This window comes from Camelus bactrianus, chromosome 3 (genome assembly GCF_048773025.1).
Source record: "Camelus bactrianus isolate YW-2024 breed Bactrian camel chromosome 3, ASM4877302v1, whole genome shotgun sequence".
NCBI lineage: Eukaryota > Metazoa > Chordata > Mammalia > Artiodactyla > Camelidae > Camelus > Camelus bactrianus.
In genome coordinates this window covers 83,967,706-83,983,276 of record NC_133541.1, presented here as the reverse complement: position 1 = coordinate 83,983,276, position 15,571 = coordinate 83,967,706, and the positions used below count along the sequence as shown (strand labels likewise).

The 15,571-nt window shown below is 33.4% G+C and overlaps 1 protein-coding gene across 15 annotated transcripts in view; it reads right to left on the bottom strand.

The window, feature by feature from the left end:
* The window catches only part of DMXL1 (Dmx like 1), a 114,103-nt gene that overhangs the window by 60,227 nt on the left and 38,305 nt on the right, over positions 1-15,571 (bottom strand). For all 15 annotated transcript variants that reach the window (XM_074360519.1, XM_074360520.1, XM_074360521.1 and 12 more), the window contains exons 10-19: positions 13,645-13,857; positions 11,499-11,728; positions 10,712-11,396; positions 10,468-10,589; positions 7,944-8,033; positions 7,761-7,863; positions 5,394-5,513; positions 4,917-5,132; positions 1,999-3,684; positions 639-746 (exon numbers count right to left, since the gene is read on the bottom strand). In XM_074360519.1, the coding sequence (XP_074216620.1) occupies positions 639-746; positions 1,999-3,684; positions 4,917-5,132; positions 5,394-5,513; positions 7,761-7,863; positions 7,944-8,033; positions 10,468-10,589; positions 10,712-11,396; positions 11,499-11,728; positions 13,645-13,857 (3,573 nt within the window). The remainder of the gene's footprint in view (positions 1-638; positions 747-1,998; positions 3,685-4,916; positions 5,133-5,393; positions 5,514-7,760; positions 7,864-7,943; positions 8,034-10,467; positions 10,590-10,711; positions 11,397-11,498; positions 11,729-13,644; positions 13,858-15,571) is intronic.

The window sequence follows — 15,571 nt, the reverse complement described above, 5'->3', positions numbered from 1 at the left end:
TCTCTTGAACTTGCTGGGCACTGAGCCAATAATAAATATTTTGTTTTGCTTAGGTTACCTTAAATTTAAGTAAAGTATTTCTGTCACTTTGGGAGTCTTGGCTAACAATATAAAAGTATCTGAGATGTTATTAAACTAATATCTGAAATACATGTTAATGTTAAAAGAAGTTTTGGTGGTGAGTGGATTTTTATTTTCTATGTTCTGTACCTTTTTGGAAAACAATTAAAATTAAGTATGTATTATTTTTGTAACAAAAATAATATTCAAATTTTGTGGAAAAATGATTTTAGATAGATGTCAAAAAAAAAAGAAAAATTAATATTAAAAGAAGAAATTAAAGAGAATAAAACAATACTAACTGGCTTTTAATGAATAATGCATTTGAAAACATAACACATAATATCCATTGCCCAAATTCTATTTCTTCACTAGCTCTTTCCATCTAAAAAAAAATTCTAGTATTGTAAACAAAGAAGATGAGGTTAAAATAAACATTTTTAAAATAAATAAAGGAAATTTACAATGTGTCAAATTTGTCATCATTATCATGTCTGGCATAAAACAACCTTAATTTTCTCAAGCCTCTCTTTATCTACTCGCCCAACTTTCTTTTAATAGATTACTACCAGAATCACCTTGGTGAAGCAGTTGAGCTCGATAAGCTGGAAGAGAAGTTGTAAGAAAAGTATGAAGTCGAACAGCCAAAAGAAATTTTAACCCACATTCATCAAGAGTTTCTCCACCTATAAAAAAGAAAAAAATTGTATTTTTATTTGTATTTTATTTTCTTTGTAAGTGTATATTTTTTTACTAGTGAAACACAAATAAATGCTAATAATTCTGGCAAGCAGCATGTTACAGCATCAAATACAATGACAAAGACTGTAAAACTGACAAAAGTTATAGTCTAAATGTTATCTAATATATCTTTTTTCTACACAATTATATATTACAAAAAAGTTGCATAGTTAATGTGAAAAACAACAAAGAGAAGAATGAATTGATTCAGGGTCTTTGACTTTTTAAACAGTATCATTTCCTCTGATATGAATACTTAAATTAAAATGTGACTCATTTTTCAAATAGTTTAAACTTCTCTGTGGTACATGTTACAATACTTTACATAGTCATTCAAGTCATATACCCATTCCAATAATCTGCTAACACTGGAAGAAATGGCTATACGGTGGAGGGCCTGATTTTTACTTAAGGTAATTAAAAACATAAAGCACCTGTAAGACAGTGACATCAAAAATAATGTCTACTAGTAATATTTCATTTCACAATTCATGACCAACTTATTTTTTCTTAAATTTCTGATTTTTATTATTGTTATTTTTTCTTAAATTTACCCCATATTTTCCTTGCAAGCATAGTTCAAAGAGTGCATCCTACTGACCTACATCTGGTGCACAAGGTTGGGCTGTTAATTTCAGATCTTATTCGAAATTTGATGAGAATTCTACAAATCTGTTCATAACTTAGGAGATTAAAAAGAAAAAAATGCTCTTTGAGTGACAAAGAGACCTAATTTTTTTATGCTTGTTTCTGTTATTGTAGGAAGGAGTATACATTAATGCTAACTTTAAAAAAATCCTCAATATTAAAAAAAACAAATTAATAGTGAGTTGTTACAATGTGAGAAAAATAATAAAGGAGAAAGCATATTTTATTTTCAAGTATCTAAAGTAATTACTTATTAAGAATGTTAAATTTTGCTAAACTTAAAACCGAGTAGTTGAATTTTTAACGTAATATTAAGAAGACAAGTAAAAATGACTTGGGATATTGAATCTTTGTGCATTTTCTTAGGTTACTATGATTTATGGGATAAACAGTATATATTCAAGTTAAAACTATTATGAAGGCCATAATGGTTTACAAAAACATTCATGGCTATCATTTTTATAAAAATTAAGATTATTTCCTATGAAAAAAAAAGTAAAAATATTACCATTAGTTTTTCCTCTAATCTTATACCAAATTTAGTATTACCTTGGCTTCTGTCTCTGCTTTCTCCAATATCAGTGCTGGTAGTTGCAACTGTATCCGCTAAAGCCATCAAAGACATCTGCTCCATCCGGCTGAGTCCCGGTAAACTAGAATGAAGTAAGTGGCCAGAAAGAACCTGAGCATGCTCAGGACCAAAGTAAGTTGGACTGTACTGTGAAAGGTCAATAACTCTGGGCTTTGTATTTTCTTCATCTGTCTCTAATACATGACTATCAGTCGTTAAAGCTGAGATCTGAAAAAGCTCATCATAATTTTCTTTTGACAACTTGTTTGAGTTATTTAAGGTACCCTGATTACTAGATTTCTCCAACGATGAGTAACAGCTATCATCATCTGCAGCAAGTAAGGCATATAAGGGAAGTGGAGGGACAGAATCAATTTCTGTGTAATCTGTATTTTCACTCTTGTTGAATGCCTGAGGGTCTCTGGTAGTGCTTCCACTAGCACTGATGGTGAGAGACCTGAGTCGGCGCTCATGATTAGATTCAACTTCATTCAGAGCCACAACTTCCCCAGCAATGCACTTGACAAGATGCGATAAGATGGCCTTTGCTCTCCGAACTTTTCCAAGATCCATGAGTTCTAAAAGCTGCAAAGGATGGTACTGAGGTAAAGTTGGGGAAAGAACATGAGCTGCTTCAAAAAGTCCTGAATCTTCCATATCCATAGAGGGATCTAGTGCAGTTTTCTTTCCACAGATTTTCTGTGCAAGACTAGTCATGGACCGAGTCAGAGTTTTCTTCGGAGGATGTAATCCAGAACTTGATGAGTTACTCTGTTTTATTAAACTTATTATAGATGGAGTGCTCCCATTGTATGAATCTGTTGTAACAGGTTCTTGTTTAGAAGATGGCTGCCACTGGGAATACACATGCATTTCACAGTCCATTCCTACCACCAAGATGCCATCCCGGACCCATGATAAAGAAACAGGAAAAGGTGGAGAGCCTTCTACAGAAGAAACCAAGTCCACACTTCGTAACAGTACAAATTTAGAAAGAGGCACAACTTTAGTACTCTCCCAGAGAGGGAATGCCAGGCTTTCCTTACCAGTATGTTCTTGTACCTTGCCAGACAGGGGTCCATACATAAAAAGTTTTGATCCAATTCCTACAGTCAGAATATGAGAACCATCTTCTCTAGACATCCAGTCTAAGTGAACTAAATGCTTTGTGTTTGATGTGATACTCTCTTTACTGGATAAATATACCTCTTGTTTATTATAAGCCACTAAATTGCTATCAATACTAATGCCAGAATCCAACACTGTATTTAACTCATCTAAATGAATTGTCTGTTCAAGGACCCAACATGAACCTCCTGTAGACTCACATTCGAAAATACTCACATGCATCACAAAGTCCTGAGAAGATCTACTACTAGATGCAGGCTGCTTATACGCTACTGCTAAACGATTTGTGTGTGCACAGCTGACTTCTATAGGCCTACCAGGTACAGTTATACTACTATTGCTCTGCAGTCCATCTTCAATAAGTAATGGCCATTCTTCCCAAATGTACGTAAGATTCATTTCTCTATTCTTTGATGTGGCAGATTCTCCATCTGTTACTCTGCATCTCCAGAATCTTACTTTCTCATCTGAGCATGAAGTTGCCAATAAATAAGGAGCACTGCACATGGGATATATGGAAGAAGAACTCAGATGTCCTAAAATAAGAATAATCCATTAATAAAATGTCAAATTTGGTTAAATATATCTGTTTTCATGTACTAAAGGTTTCAGTCTTTTGTATGGACTAGTGTTAACAACATGACAGTCAGTATTTAGTTTAAGGATCAGTGAGATCAGTAAGAAGATTTTAATGACATCAAAAAGGTATATAAAAAGGACATTATTACAAAAACCTAGAGCTGAAAGAGAACTCTGAGATAATTTACTTCAATTCCTGTACTTTACAGGAACAGCCTCTTTTTAAAATTAGAATTCAGTAGTGAAGATTATACAGCACTAGCTAAGGATAGTTCTTAAAACTGTGTCAATATAAACGTCACTCTTTTTCAAACTTTACCTTTCCTTGCATTGATGCCTCTTTTATTGAAATATTAAAAAAAACCCCAGAATGTAAAAGTTACCAGAACACTGTTACTACCCCAACTCCTGCTAACTTCACCAAAGAGAAAAGATTAAGTACCTGACAGCATGGCAAACTGAAAAGCATTCAAAAGTAATTAGTCAAAAAAATGATAAAGAAGTAGAAAAGATCAAAACCCCACACTTTGACTATGAAAATGAAAGAACTTGAGTGACAAAAAGATGGATTTTGCCTTGGTGTTCTTAATACCCTAGAACAGGGGTTCTTGGATCTTTTGTGTACATTGGAATCACCTGGAAGGCTTGTTAAAAGAAGACTGCTGGGTCCCGTCCTAGAGTCTGTGATTCAGTAAGCCTAGGGTATGGCCTAAGATTTTTATTTCTAACAAGTTCCCAAACAGTGCTGATGCTGCTGGTCTGGGGACCACATTTTGAGAACCACTGCCGTAAGATAAGGATAATAAATATGTATCGGGAGCCACACACTCAGAATCCTTCACAGCACACAGCTCCAGGCAGCCACTACCAGTATTATCAAAACTGGCAAATAAGGTGCAACCCTATTATTACCTCTGCCATGGAAACTTTTACTCTGTCTCCACAAAAGGATAATATAAATTTGTTTTAGAAATCAATATTTAAGACTACAACTGGTTAACAAAAGTCAGAGTAATCTGAAAACATAATGAGAAATTTAAAATTTCAATTTAGAGTACTTAAAAGATATTCTTTCCATTTCTGCTTCTGCGTGGATTTAAAAAGAGGGAGTTGCACCTATTTTTAAATACACAGTAAACACTCATGTATTACAAAGTTTGATTAGCCTCTTTTCACAAAATTTACATACCTGCTGATGGCTTAACACTTATTATCTCAACTCCTTCTGGCAAATCCAACTCTTGGCTATAAACCATTTCTGAAGACAGAGTCAGCTTGCTGGTACTCTGGAGATTTGCTCTGCAAGCCTGATACTTTTGTGAAAAAGGGGACAGGATCTTCTCTGGAGAATAGTGTTCTCCTGGCTGCCAAACTGCTTCAGATATTTTTGTATCTGCCTTTTCATCTATAAAACATAAGAACCAAAAACTGAGAGGGAAATCCCATAAACATTACAATTGCTACATTTTATAACTCAACACTGTCTTACAAAAGATAAATAAGTGAACATATTAATGATTTTTTCAGCAAGAAAATCAGAGAAGTGTTTTTTTAATTAACAGAATAAACCACAATTATTCTCTCTCAAAAAGAACAGCTTTTAAAAATACCTACTGAACAATCTAACCATACATAATTTAAGTTAAAAAAAAAAACAAAAACTCACCCAGTGAGACAGGAATGGACTTTAGATGTAAATTCCACATGTGTAACAGTGAACGATTGTCTTGGGCACTCTCTATCACAATTAGGTAGAATTTTTCAGAAAATCCATTAGATGAGTTGCCTGTTGGTATAAATGATATATTTCACTATTAACGTGAATAAATGTGATAACATTAAATATCCCTAGTTAACCAAAATTTTTAAAAATTCAAAATTCTTACCTAAAGTTCCAAATAAAAAGTGGCATTACAGAATGTAATCAAATTCTTTACCACATGAATTACTTGAAATTTTAACAATTATATTCATGCTACGCTTAAATTTCATGTTTGAATTGACAAGCTTAAAAAAATTAACTAGTCATCGCTATCACATTGTTCACACAGATTAGATCATACCATATGAAGTAGGAAATTTCTGAACAGATATGAACTATGTGATAGACACTTTAACTCAACATATCATGATGAAAATTGTGTTGCCAAACATTCTGAAGTCAGTCAGTCCCTTAATGAAATGACCTATTAATGATGTTTATCTAACATCAAAATTTAAGTTTTTAATATACAATGCATTATTCAAAAATTATTTTCTTAGTCACATAATTTAAGCAGCACACAGGTTGGTCAAAGTAGACTAAAAAAATGAATCTAGCTAAAATATGTCATAAAATCAGTGGCTTATTTTGACTTGAAAAAAAAGAACTTTTAAAATGATAAACTTTAATCCAAGTTTTCTTAATTATAAGCTGGTCTTCATTATGTACAAAATTATGTAAAGAAAAATCACATAGAAATTACATAAATCATAGAACATATAAAAAATCAGAGAGCAACTATTACTAATGTGCAATGATTTTGTACTTTGAAAATTTACAAAGCAAAAACAGTTTTCAAAGGAACATTAGGAAAGAAAGATAACCACAAATATTTTAAAATATATTATGTTAAGAGACTAAATGAAAAGGTAACTTTGGTAATGTGTTCTGGCTGAGTTAGGCATTTAAATTGCAAGAATTAAGAGGAAGGACAGGATAAGGGATTGTAACAAAAGAAAAAAGAACAGAAATCAATCTACTTCTGATAATTTTACTAACAAGAAAGAATGCTCCAATAATGAAAATATCTGTAAAACATTTCTTTTCTTCTTGACATAGAACAAAAGACGAAAACATAACTCCCTGGGTATTTTCTGGGAAACTCTGATAATGAAAATAATAGTTCTGAAGAATAAGTTGATAAGAATTCCCTGAGTATTTGAAGAAAAACTAGAAAAAATACTCTTAAAGAGAAAAAATTAAAAATTGAAGAATCATAGAAAAGGAAATACTGGAATAGATGAAGAGCGTAGCAAAACTCAACCTTAAGCACAGTAAAGTAATTTCTTTAAAAAGTCTTAAAGAGATTTGAATCATTAACAATATGAAATTCTTATTAATATTTTAATATAAAAAGGAAAAATAAACAACATTTTGTTAATATAAACAACTCTATCCTGTACCTGACACCTTTATTTCTCTTTTTTATCATCTTCCCATCATTATATTTAGAAGTTACAAAAGAACTGCAAGTATTTTGGCACAGTTCATGAATTCTCAGGAAAAATGACAGAAAACTAAGAAAGCAGTGGTAAGAAATTAGACATTTAACATAAAAATGCAGAACTCAAAAACGTACTTCTCAAAGGAGAAGAAAAACAGAAAAAAGGCAGAATAAAGAAATGATGTGCAAGAAAAGAAAAATAATCTAGAAAACAGAATGCAGTTATTAATGTAACTTGAGGTTTGATAACTGACTTTTAAAGCAAAAGGCACATACTGCACAGTTCTTTGGTAAGTAAAGTCATTTTGAGTTCAGTTTGGCTCTGTAACTGAAACTGATAACCAACATATTTTTCTTTATTTTGCTCTGTTTTCCTATATGCAAAGTATCAATTAATACCAGGTGAAGGAGTTTAATATAATTTTAAAAATTGTTTAATTATAAAAGTATTAATTAAGACACTTGGCCTTTATAACTTTAAGTTTGAAGCTAATGCTTTAAATTATAGATTTTTAAAAGGTTAGGTGTCCATACTACCTAAATTGTCAGGGCAGGACCCCTCCCATGCAAAGAGTACTCACACATTAATGATAAAGAATATGTCTATTAAGCTTTTTAAAAAAACGTAACTGACAAACCCCTTTAATTTTCTGTTATTTCCTTGTTAAGAATAAAAAGATAATGATATTTATGATAAATGAGATCACATATGTATATAGGAAAAATTTAACCTCAAATAAATAAGAAACATTATATCAACTTATCTTTATTAACTGCTTAACATATTCTACATTTCATTTCACATTACATATAAAATTCTTCCTTACCTTCATCAGATAATAGTCTGCCTTTTCCCAGACTTTTCTTCTCAAGGTTATTCAAAATGAAGTCTTCTTGAAAAACATGAAGCAGCTGTGTTTTTCTGCCTTGCTGAATATAAATAAATACCAACATAAGTTGACATACATATTATTTACCTAATGCTAAGCAGCCAGAAAAATAATACTTACAAGTTTGGTAATGGGATCTAATGCGATGATGCATCCTGGCTGGGCTGTTGACTGTTGACTTACGATGTTAAACACTTCACCAACATATTTCTGTTTTGGGGAAAATAGATAAGTCCTTTATTAAACAATAAATTAAAAAACAATAACAAATGATGTAAAATTTCAAGCATAATAGATAAATGAGTTCAAGTGAGCCTAAATAAGTTCCCACGTCCCTTTCATTATAAACATTCTAGGAATTTACTAGGAAATCACTAGGAAATTACATAGGAATGAATAGAGTTACAGCTCAACTGGTGCAGAGAAAAACAGAAGCAGTGCTTGGTAATTGTTAAGGGGAAAAAAGTATTGTATATTCATAAGTGTGAAAGACAGACTTCAATCTCATGGAAATGTTCTAAGATTCAATGCTTTTTAAGCATTAATTTTGACTAAGACAAACGAAGCTAAAGTTGACATGCTATCTACATATATTGATTTCTTGAGCCATTTATCTTCTGATTCCTCTAGTCAGGGTCACACTGTTAAATTCAATCTTCATCATACTTATCTATCAATAGCATTTGATTCTGTTGATTACTCCCTCCTCTTTGAATTAGTTTTCTTCACTTTGGCTTCCATTATACACCAAGCTCACCCTACTTCTTTTTTTTTTTAAATTGAAGTAGCTTGATTTAAAATGTTATGTTTTACCTCACTTTTAACAATGAAATGCCCCAGAGTTCTATCCTTACATCTTTTCTACTATCCAATCATATCCTTTCCCTCAGTGATTTCATTCAGCTCTATAACTTTATATTCTGAGAACTACTTATCTTATATCTTCAGACCAGGCCTTCGTCTAAACGCAAGAAACCAGCCTACTAGAACTCTTGGTTATCAAACAGGAATTTTAAAATTAACATATTCAAAGCCAGGCTCTTCTTGAATCCTCCAGCTCCTGAAAATATGCTGTTTATACACTCTTCCCATCTCAACTCAAGGCAATTCTATTCTTCCTAGTCTCAGACACAAACCCAAGGAGTCATCATCTTTTCCTCACACAAATCTCATATCCACCCAATCCTGACTATTCTGTTAAAAACACAACAAGATTTGACCAATTCTTATCATCTTGTCATCTGGTAGCTACCACTTGCTACCATTCTCAGTCCCTTTGACTCTTTCCTAGACTACTGTAACAGCTTTCCGAATTGGTCTCTCTGATTCCACTTCTGCTTCCCATATCTAATCTATGTAACACCCAGAGCAATCCTTTCAAAACCTGTCAGATCATATTACTGTCATTCTCTTTATTAGTTTATGTGTTATTAAAAGTAAAAGCCGAAGTTACTACAGTGACCTATGAGGCCATTAATGATCTGGCCAGGCTAACTTTCTGACTTCATCTCTGATTATTCTCCATCTCACTTACTCTGCATGAATCCACAATGGACTCTGTGCAGTTCCTTACATACTAAACATGATCTGGCCTCAGGATCTTTGCACTGGCTGTTCGTCCTCCTGGAATGCTCTTCTCTCTAAACATTCACATCCTTCATCTCCTTCAGGTCTTTACTCAAAGGGTACCACTTCTGTGAGGCTTACCCTGACGAGCACTTTACTTGGCACTCCCTTCTACTTCTGCAACACTGTTTCTCTCCAAAGTATTTACTAATACATTTTTACCTTTTTTCTATATTCCTTCACTAGAATATAAGCTTAGATTTTTGTCTGTTTTGCTCACATCTAAATCCCCAGCACTTAAACCAATTCCTGAAAAATAGAAGGCCCTCAAGAAATACACATTTCTACTGAAACACTTCATATATGTTTTGAAATAAAAATAACTTAAGGAAAAAACAGGATTGGAGTAGACCAATGACACCTATGCAATTCTAATCAGAGCATTACCAAAGACCTTAAATGGTAGTTAAGGAGATAGCTTGACTCTCCTAAATAGGAAGCTCAGTCTGGCTAAAGATTGCCTCAGAGCATATTTTAAACACCAAAACCCAAAGAATGGAAATACTGGCTTGCTGGTGGTGCTGACACAATGCAGATGATGGGTTGCTATTAGTGGGTCACAGGAAAAAGTGCCCTCTGTCATAAGACAAAAGCTTTGCAATGGTGTTGAAAGGACTCTTGCCTATACTGCAACCAAGGTGAAAGCTTTTTTCTTTCCTGGTTAAGATTAAAATTCAACTCCTGATATTGCAGCTTCCCATACCTAGAAAAATCAACATAACTTCCACATTATATTGCCAGTAGTCTCCATTTATCTTTGAGCAAAGAAGTATTACAGAAACACATATGGTAGGACACTAAACTCTACTTTTGGAATGAAAGAAAGATACGGTTTCTTTTTAAAGGAGCTTAGAATCACTGTATGGGTACAATGCAAATGTGAAAAAAAATAACTAAAAAAATTCACATTTTATTACAAATTATATGTCACAATTTTAGAACATGCCCAATAAGTATAAATCAAGTATGTAAAAACATCATGTTATAATATTACTAGTTTTAAAAGCCATTTACTTACAGAAATTTCAGGACTGGAAAGCTCATATAGAAGTTTCTTGGCATCAATAACCGCTTCATATAATCTAAGATATTGTCCATCACTTGCTACAAAGCATGCACTAGGAGAGTTGCAGTATGCACCTAGAAGTATTAAAAATTTTTTGAAATTTAACCCTTAAGGGGTTAATAATGTTAGAAAATATAAATTCCTTTTTCTTTTTTAAGAAAATCTACACTTCCTAAATAAAAATCAGAATACTTACCTAGACAGTAACTGGGTATAAGAGTAGGCAGCCATGCCACATTGGAAAATGCAGAAACATGAAGAGAATTAATCCGGGCAAGCTCAGAAACGCCTCCAGAAAAAGACAACGGCCCGACTGGATCAACTCTCCAAAGAATAAGCTCACTATAAACTGCATTGGGATCCTGAAAGGCCATGTCAGTAGTGCTTTTATTCTGTTGTGCCAAAGAACATCCTTCAGTATTCACAGCATCATAAGGTTCCTTCTGGTTATCAACATCTGGTGTCCTTAATGCATTATGGTGTGACGTTGTTAGCAATAATGGTAATACTGAGTGACAAGCTAAATCATTAAGATGAAAGCGATGACCACAATATCTGGATTTGTGGGAAATACTGAGAACTGTAGAAAAAGCAGATTCTTCAGCAAAACTGACCAGCCATTGATTTAGGGAGCCATCAGCATGCTTTGAAATCATCATAACATTAGGGGTAAAAATACTTAATTTTAAACTATTAGTTGATTTACTGTGACCAGAAGAGATAAGCATTGACGTGGAACGTGTCAGGCTGGAAGGTTTTTGTTTCCCTTGCTGAATAGCCAAGTCAACATTCTTGGTACAGGCATACATCACTATGCTTTTACAGAGAGAATTTGCATCACCTGTGGGGAAAGCTACCGGAATTCTGGAAACAAAGGACACCTAAAATTAAGAAAGCGAGCGTTAGAATCGATGAAATTATATGAAGAGGTTTTACAAAACAAGTTCCAAGAAGTAGCTCTCCAGAGATCATAAAAACAGTACCTGTACTTGACGAAACATACCAGGCTGGTATTCATCCAGCCAATCCACATGCCAAACCAGCAAAGAACCATCCATTGGATGAATACTGAATAGCATGTCTGCATTTTTACTCCATTCAGACAGAAGCAGTTCAATCTGATGATCAACGGCAGCTGATGGTATCAATTTATCACCACCCAATTCCTTCTTTTCATGACTTATTTTCAGATCATCAACACCATCATCCATTTCTATAAGCAAAATGGTCCACAAACCAAGTATATATAATCAAGCTACTACTATAAATTAAGAAATATCTTTATAACTGCATTCAAAATAAAAAACATCAAGTTTTCATATAAACAAGAATGGGATTCCCTCTAAAAAGAACTTTGCTCCAGGAATATAATGCCACTGGAGCTAACTCAGTATCAGAAGGTCTATAGGGCTGAGTCAGTGGATTATTAGCAGAAGGACTAATATTGGACTGGAAAATAGGTAAACTGGTTTCTAAACCCAAATGACCCAGATGTATGACAATTAACAACTCAGAAGAAAGACAAAGTAGTTTTCTGGACCTTGGTTTTGCTCATGTTAAAATTAAGGAGTTGGAAATGGGCTGAATTTTTTAAATATATTATTGGAATGTAATTTGTATTTTCTTCAAAAATGAAATTCATAAAACCTGAGTGTACTACACTAGCTATCCTCTAGGTATAGGCACTTATAATTGTTAAGACATTTTAAGGAAACCATTTTGAAGAAATACATTTATAGTGCCCGATTTCCAGATCTCCTTCAACACATATGTAATTAAAAATAATCTAGTAAGCTAACTTATTAATACAGTTAAATATATGTATCTATATAGTCTTAACTCTGTGTCAAAAATCCCAGCCCCTATTCGTGGTTAGGAATATAGAGTCTTTCTTAAAACAGATTCTCAAAAAATGTTAGGCTGTTTACCAGATTTTAAAAATTAGCCAAAACATACAAATAATTCAGAAGAAGAAAAATAACTCAACAGAAGATTAGGCAAAAAGCATGAAGAGGCAAACCATGGAAGGGCTAAGATATTTCTGTTCAATTTAACTCAAGAAAATGCAAAGTAAAACAAGATGCCATCTTGTCCATATCAACTAGCCAAAAAGTAATATAGTAAAAAAAATTCAGTGTCAGCAAGGATATGAAAAAAGGACATTTGAATATAATTGGAGCATAACCTGGTAAAATGTTTCTGGAGGGCAATTTGGCAGAAGTTATTGAAATTTAAAAATATTTACACTCTCTGCTAATTCCCCATCTAGGAATCTACCTTACAGAAACTGTCACACAAAGATGAAGGCATGTGTCATGGTATCGTTATTACTATGTTGTGAAAAACAATTCAAATCAATTTAAATGTCTATCAACAATGCTCAAGTTTTCTCTTGAGTCTCTTGACTCAAGAGCTGTTTAAAATAATGAGACAGAAAAGTGCCCAATACTGAATTTAAAAAGCAAACTGCAGAACACCATTTTTGTTTAAAAATGAACTCCTATAGTACAACTTTATAAAAAAAAACTCTTTATACATATATTTGTATGAGTATAGAAAAGAATAAATCTGGAAGGACACTCATCAAACTTAACAATATGGAAACTTAATATCTGTCTACTGTTTGAATTCTTTTTTTCTAATAAGCATATACAATCTTGTAACTAATACAAAACTTTTAAAAAACAAAACCATTTTTGATCTCTCTCTCTACCTTACTGAGGCTAAATGCATAGAGGCTGAAGGCCCTACTGTAATTCTTCTCAAACGTTAATATATATACAAATCATCTGGGAACTTCATTAAATTGTAGATTCTTGTTTGTTTAGTAGCTCTAGATGGAGCCTAAGACTGTGCATTCTAACAATGCCAATGCTGCTTGTCCACAGAGAGTCCTAGTGGCCGACAGAAGCTTAAGTATGGAGAATTCTAAGTCCCTATAACAACTGGAAGAATGCCACCTGGAACAGGAACATCTATCTACACTGGAATATGAAATGAGCTAGTCCAAATCTGTATTATGCCACTGCAGTTTTGAAGGTTATTTCTAACAGGAGCTGGTATTACCCTAATATAAAAATCTTTGCTATTTTTAACAAAATTTTCTATTTTTTAACCTTAAAGTTTTACCTTCATCAGATTTTACATCTGTCTGATTAGAGTCTTCTACGCTGGCCTCAGAACACGGCTGTTCAAAACTTTTTTTAAGTTGCTGTAAAAAGACTTCCATGGACAAAGTAAAATGCAACTCTTTATTATTTAGCCAGTGTACCACAAAAGGTCCACTCTTCTCTTCACTTTCACTTAGACTCAGAGATGTAATAGAAGGAAGAAGTGGAATGTCTGTAAAGAACAACAAATAACACAATTAAAATTTCTATCATTCTAGCAACAAAACATCCAGGTATCTTACTTTTATTACTGGGTGCTAAATTTATTTTCAAACCTATTCCATACATTTTATTTAACTTACAAATAATACTCCCAACATAATGGTTCCCATAATTACTATTAATGAAAACAGACTTAAATGGTAAATTTAACGTATTTATTATAAAGATAATATAGATAGATAACTTATCTATACATACACACATATTTTCTTTAATTCTAAAAAAAATTCTCATTAAAAACATGTTTATAATTTGTAGACATGTTAATAGGATAGTCTTCTTAATTTACATACAAACTCTGGTTAGAAACATATTTTAACCTGATCTAACATTAAAAATGCTATTATCATGTTGTCAAAGAACTACTGACATGTTTATCTCAATAGCAACAACCTTCTCCTACTTAATGAACTGACATATTAACTTTTTTAAAGACATACTTATCTAAAAAAGATACTGCTTATTCATTAGCATCAAGATTGAAATTGGAAAGTGTAGAGCCAGCTGACACACTCTGAAGCTGCTTTCAGAAAAACTCCTACTCCTGGGCTCTCCAAGTGCCTGGATTCTATTGACACCTTAACCTCCACTTCCCACTGTAGGACCCTTAGCATACTTGCACTTCTTTTGATGTGTGTTTACCCTAACAAAGCTAAGCCACCCCAAGAAATAGCCCATCTCATAATACCCTAGGTAGACAGGCCTCACATCCTTCCCTTATCAAAGTCATAAATTCTAGTATTCAGAGTAGTCCCTGACAACCATCCAGGTACCTGTGCAGGAATTGGTCATGGAGCCCCCTACTCCTTATGTTCACAGTCCCTTCCTCCCGCCCCCACCCCAGTAAAAGACCCTGCACTGCTCACCCTGGGTGCTCACACAGACACCTCTCATCTGTGTGGCCTGCTGTTGCCTGTAGCAGCATATCTATTACACCTCCCCTTTGTTCTTAAATCCTTGTGGTCTTTGGTCCTTGGTAAATTCTTTTACCACCAGTGCACTGGCCCGCCTGTGACACCCAACAAAAAGTATGAAATTGAGGCTCCCTTCTAATATTCAAGAATGGCAGTCAAGATAAACCAACTCAAATAAAAAACTGTTCCTTGGTATTACTCTTGTATCACTGCAAAATTAAGTATATTGAAGTACAAATTCAGAGTAAACTGTGGAAAATGATAATCCTTAATTAAAAGAGGCAAAGAAAAATTTACCTATCATATTAAATCCAGATCTAGATCATGCTGCTGTCTGCTGAACAGTAAAGGCTAGAATGAATTCAGGGAATGTAAACAATTCTCTCCAGAACAAATCTACTGATTTTTTAAAAGGAAATATAAATAATTTGAATTAATTATTTGTTCAAACACTTTTCTATTGTCGAACACCAATAGAAATATTATTATAGGGGATGAATGGCAAAAATAAAGGATAAAAGAAACTTTTTTCCTGTCCCTTCTATTGGAGGTAGGTTCTAAGAGCTGATGGATACTATCGAATCCAAGAGCTCTCTTTAGAACTATATACTCACTAGTAATAATTACTTGATTATTAGTTATCTATCCCCTGCCTGGTTATATGCTTCACGAGAGCAATGATCACACTGTTTTGATCACCACTGTATCTCCAGTTACTACCACTATCTCCAGTTCCTATACTGGCACAGA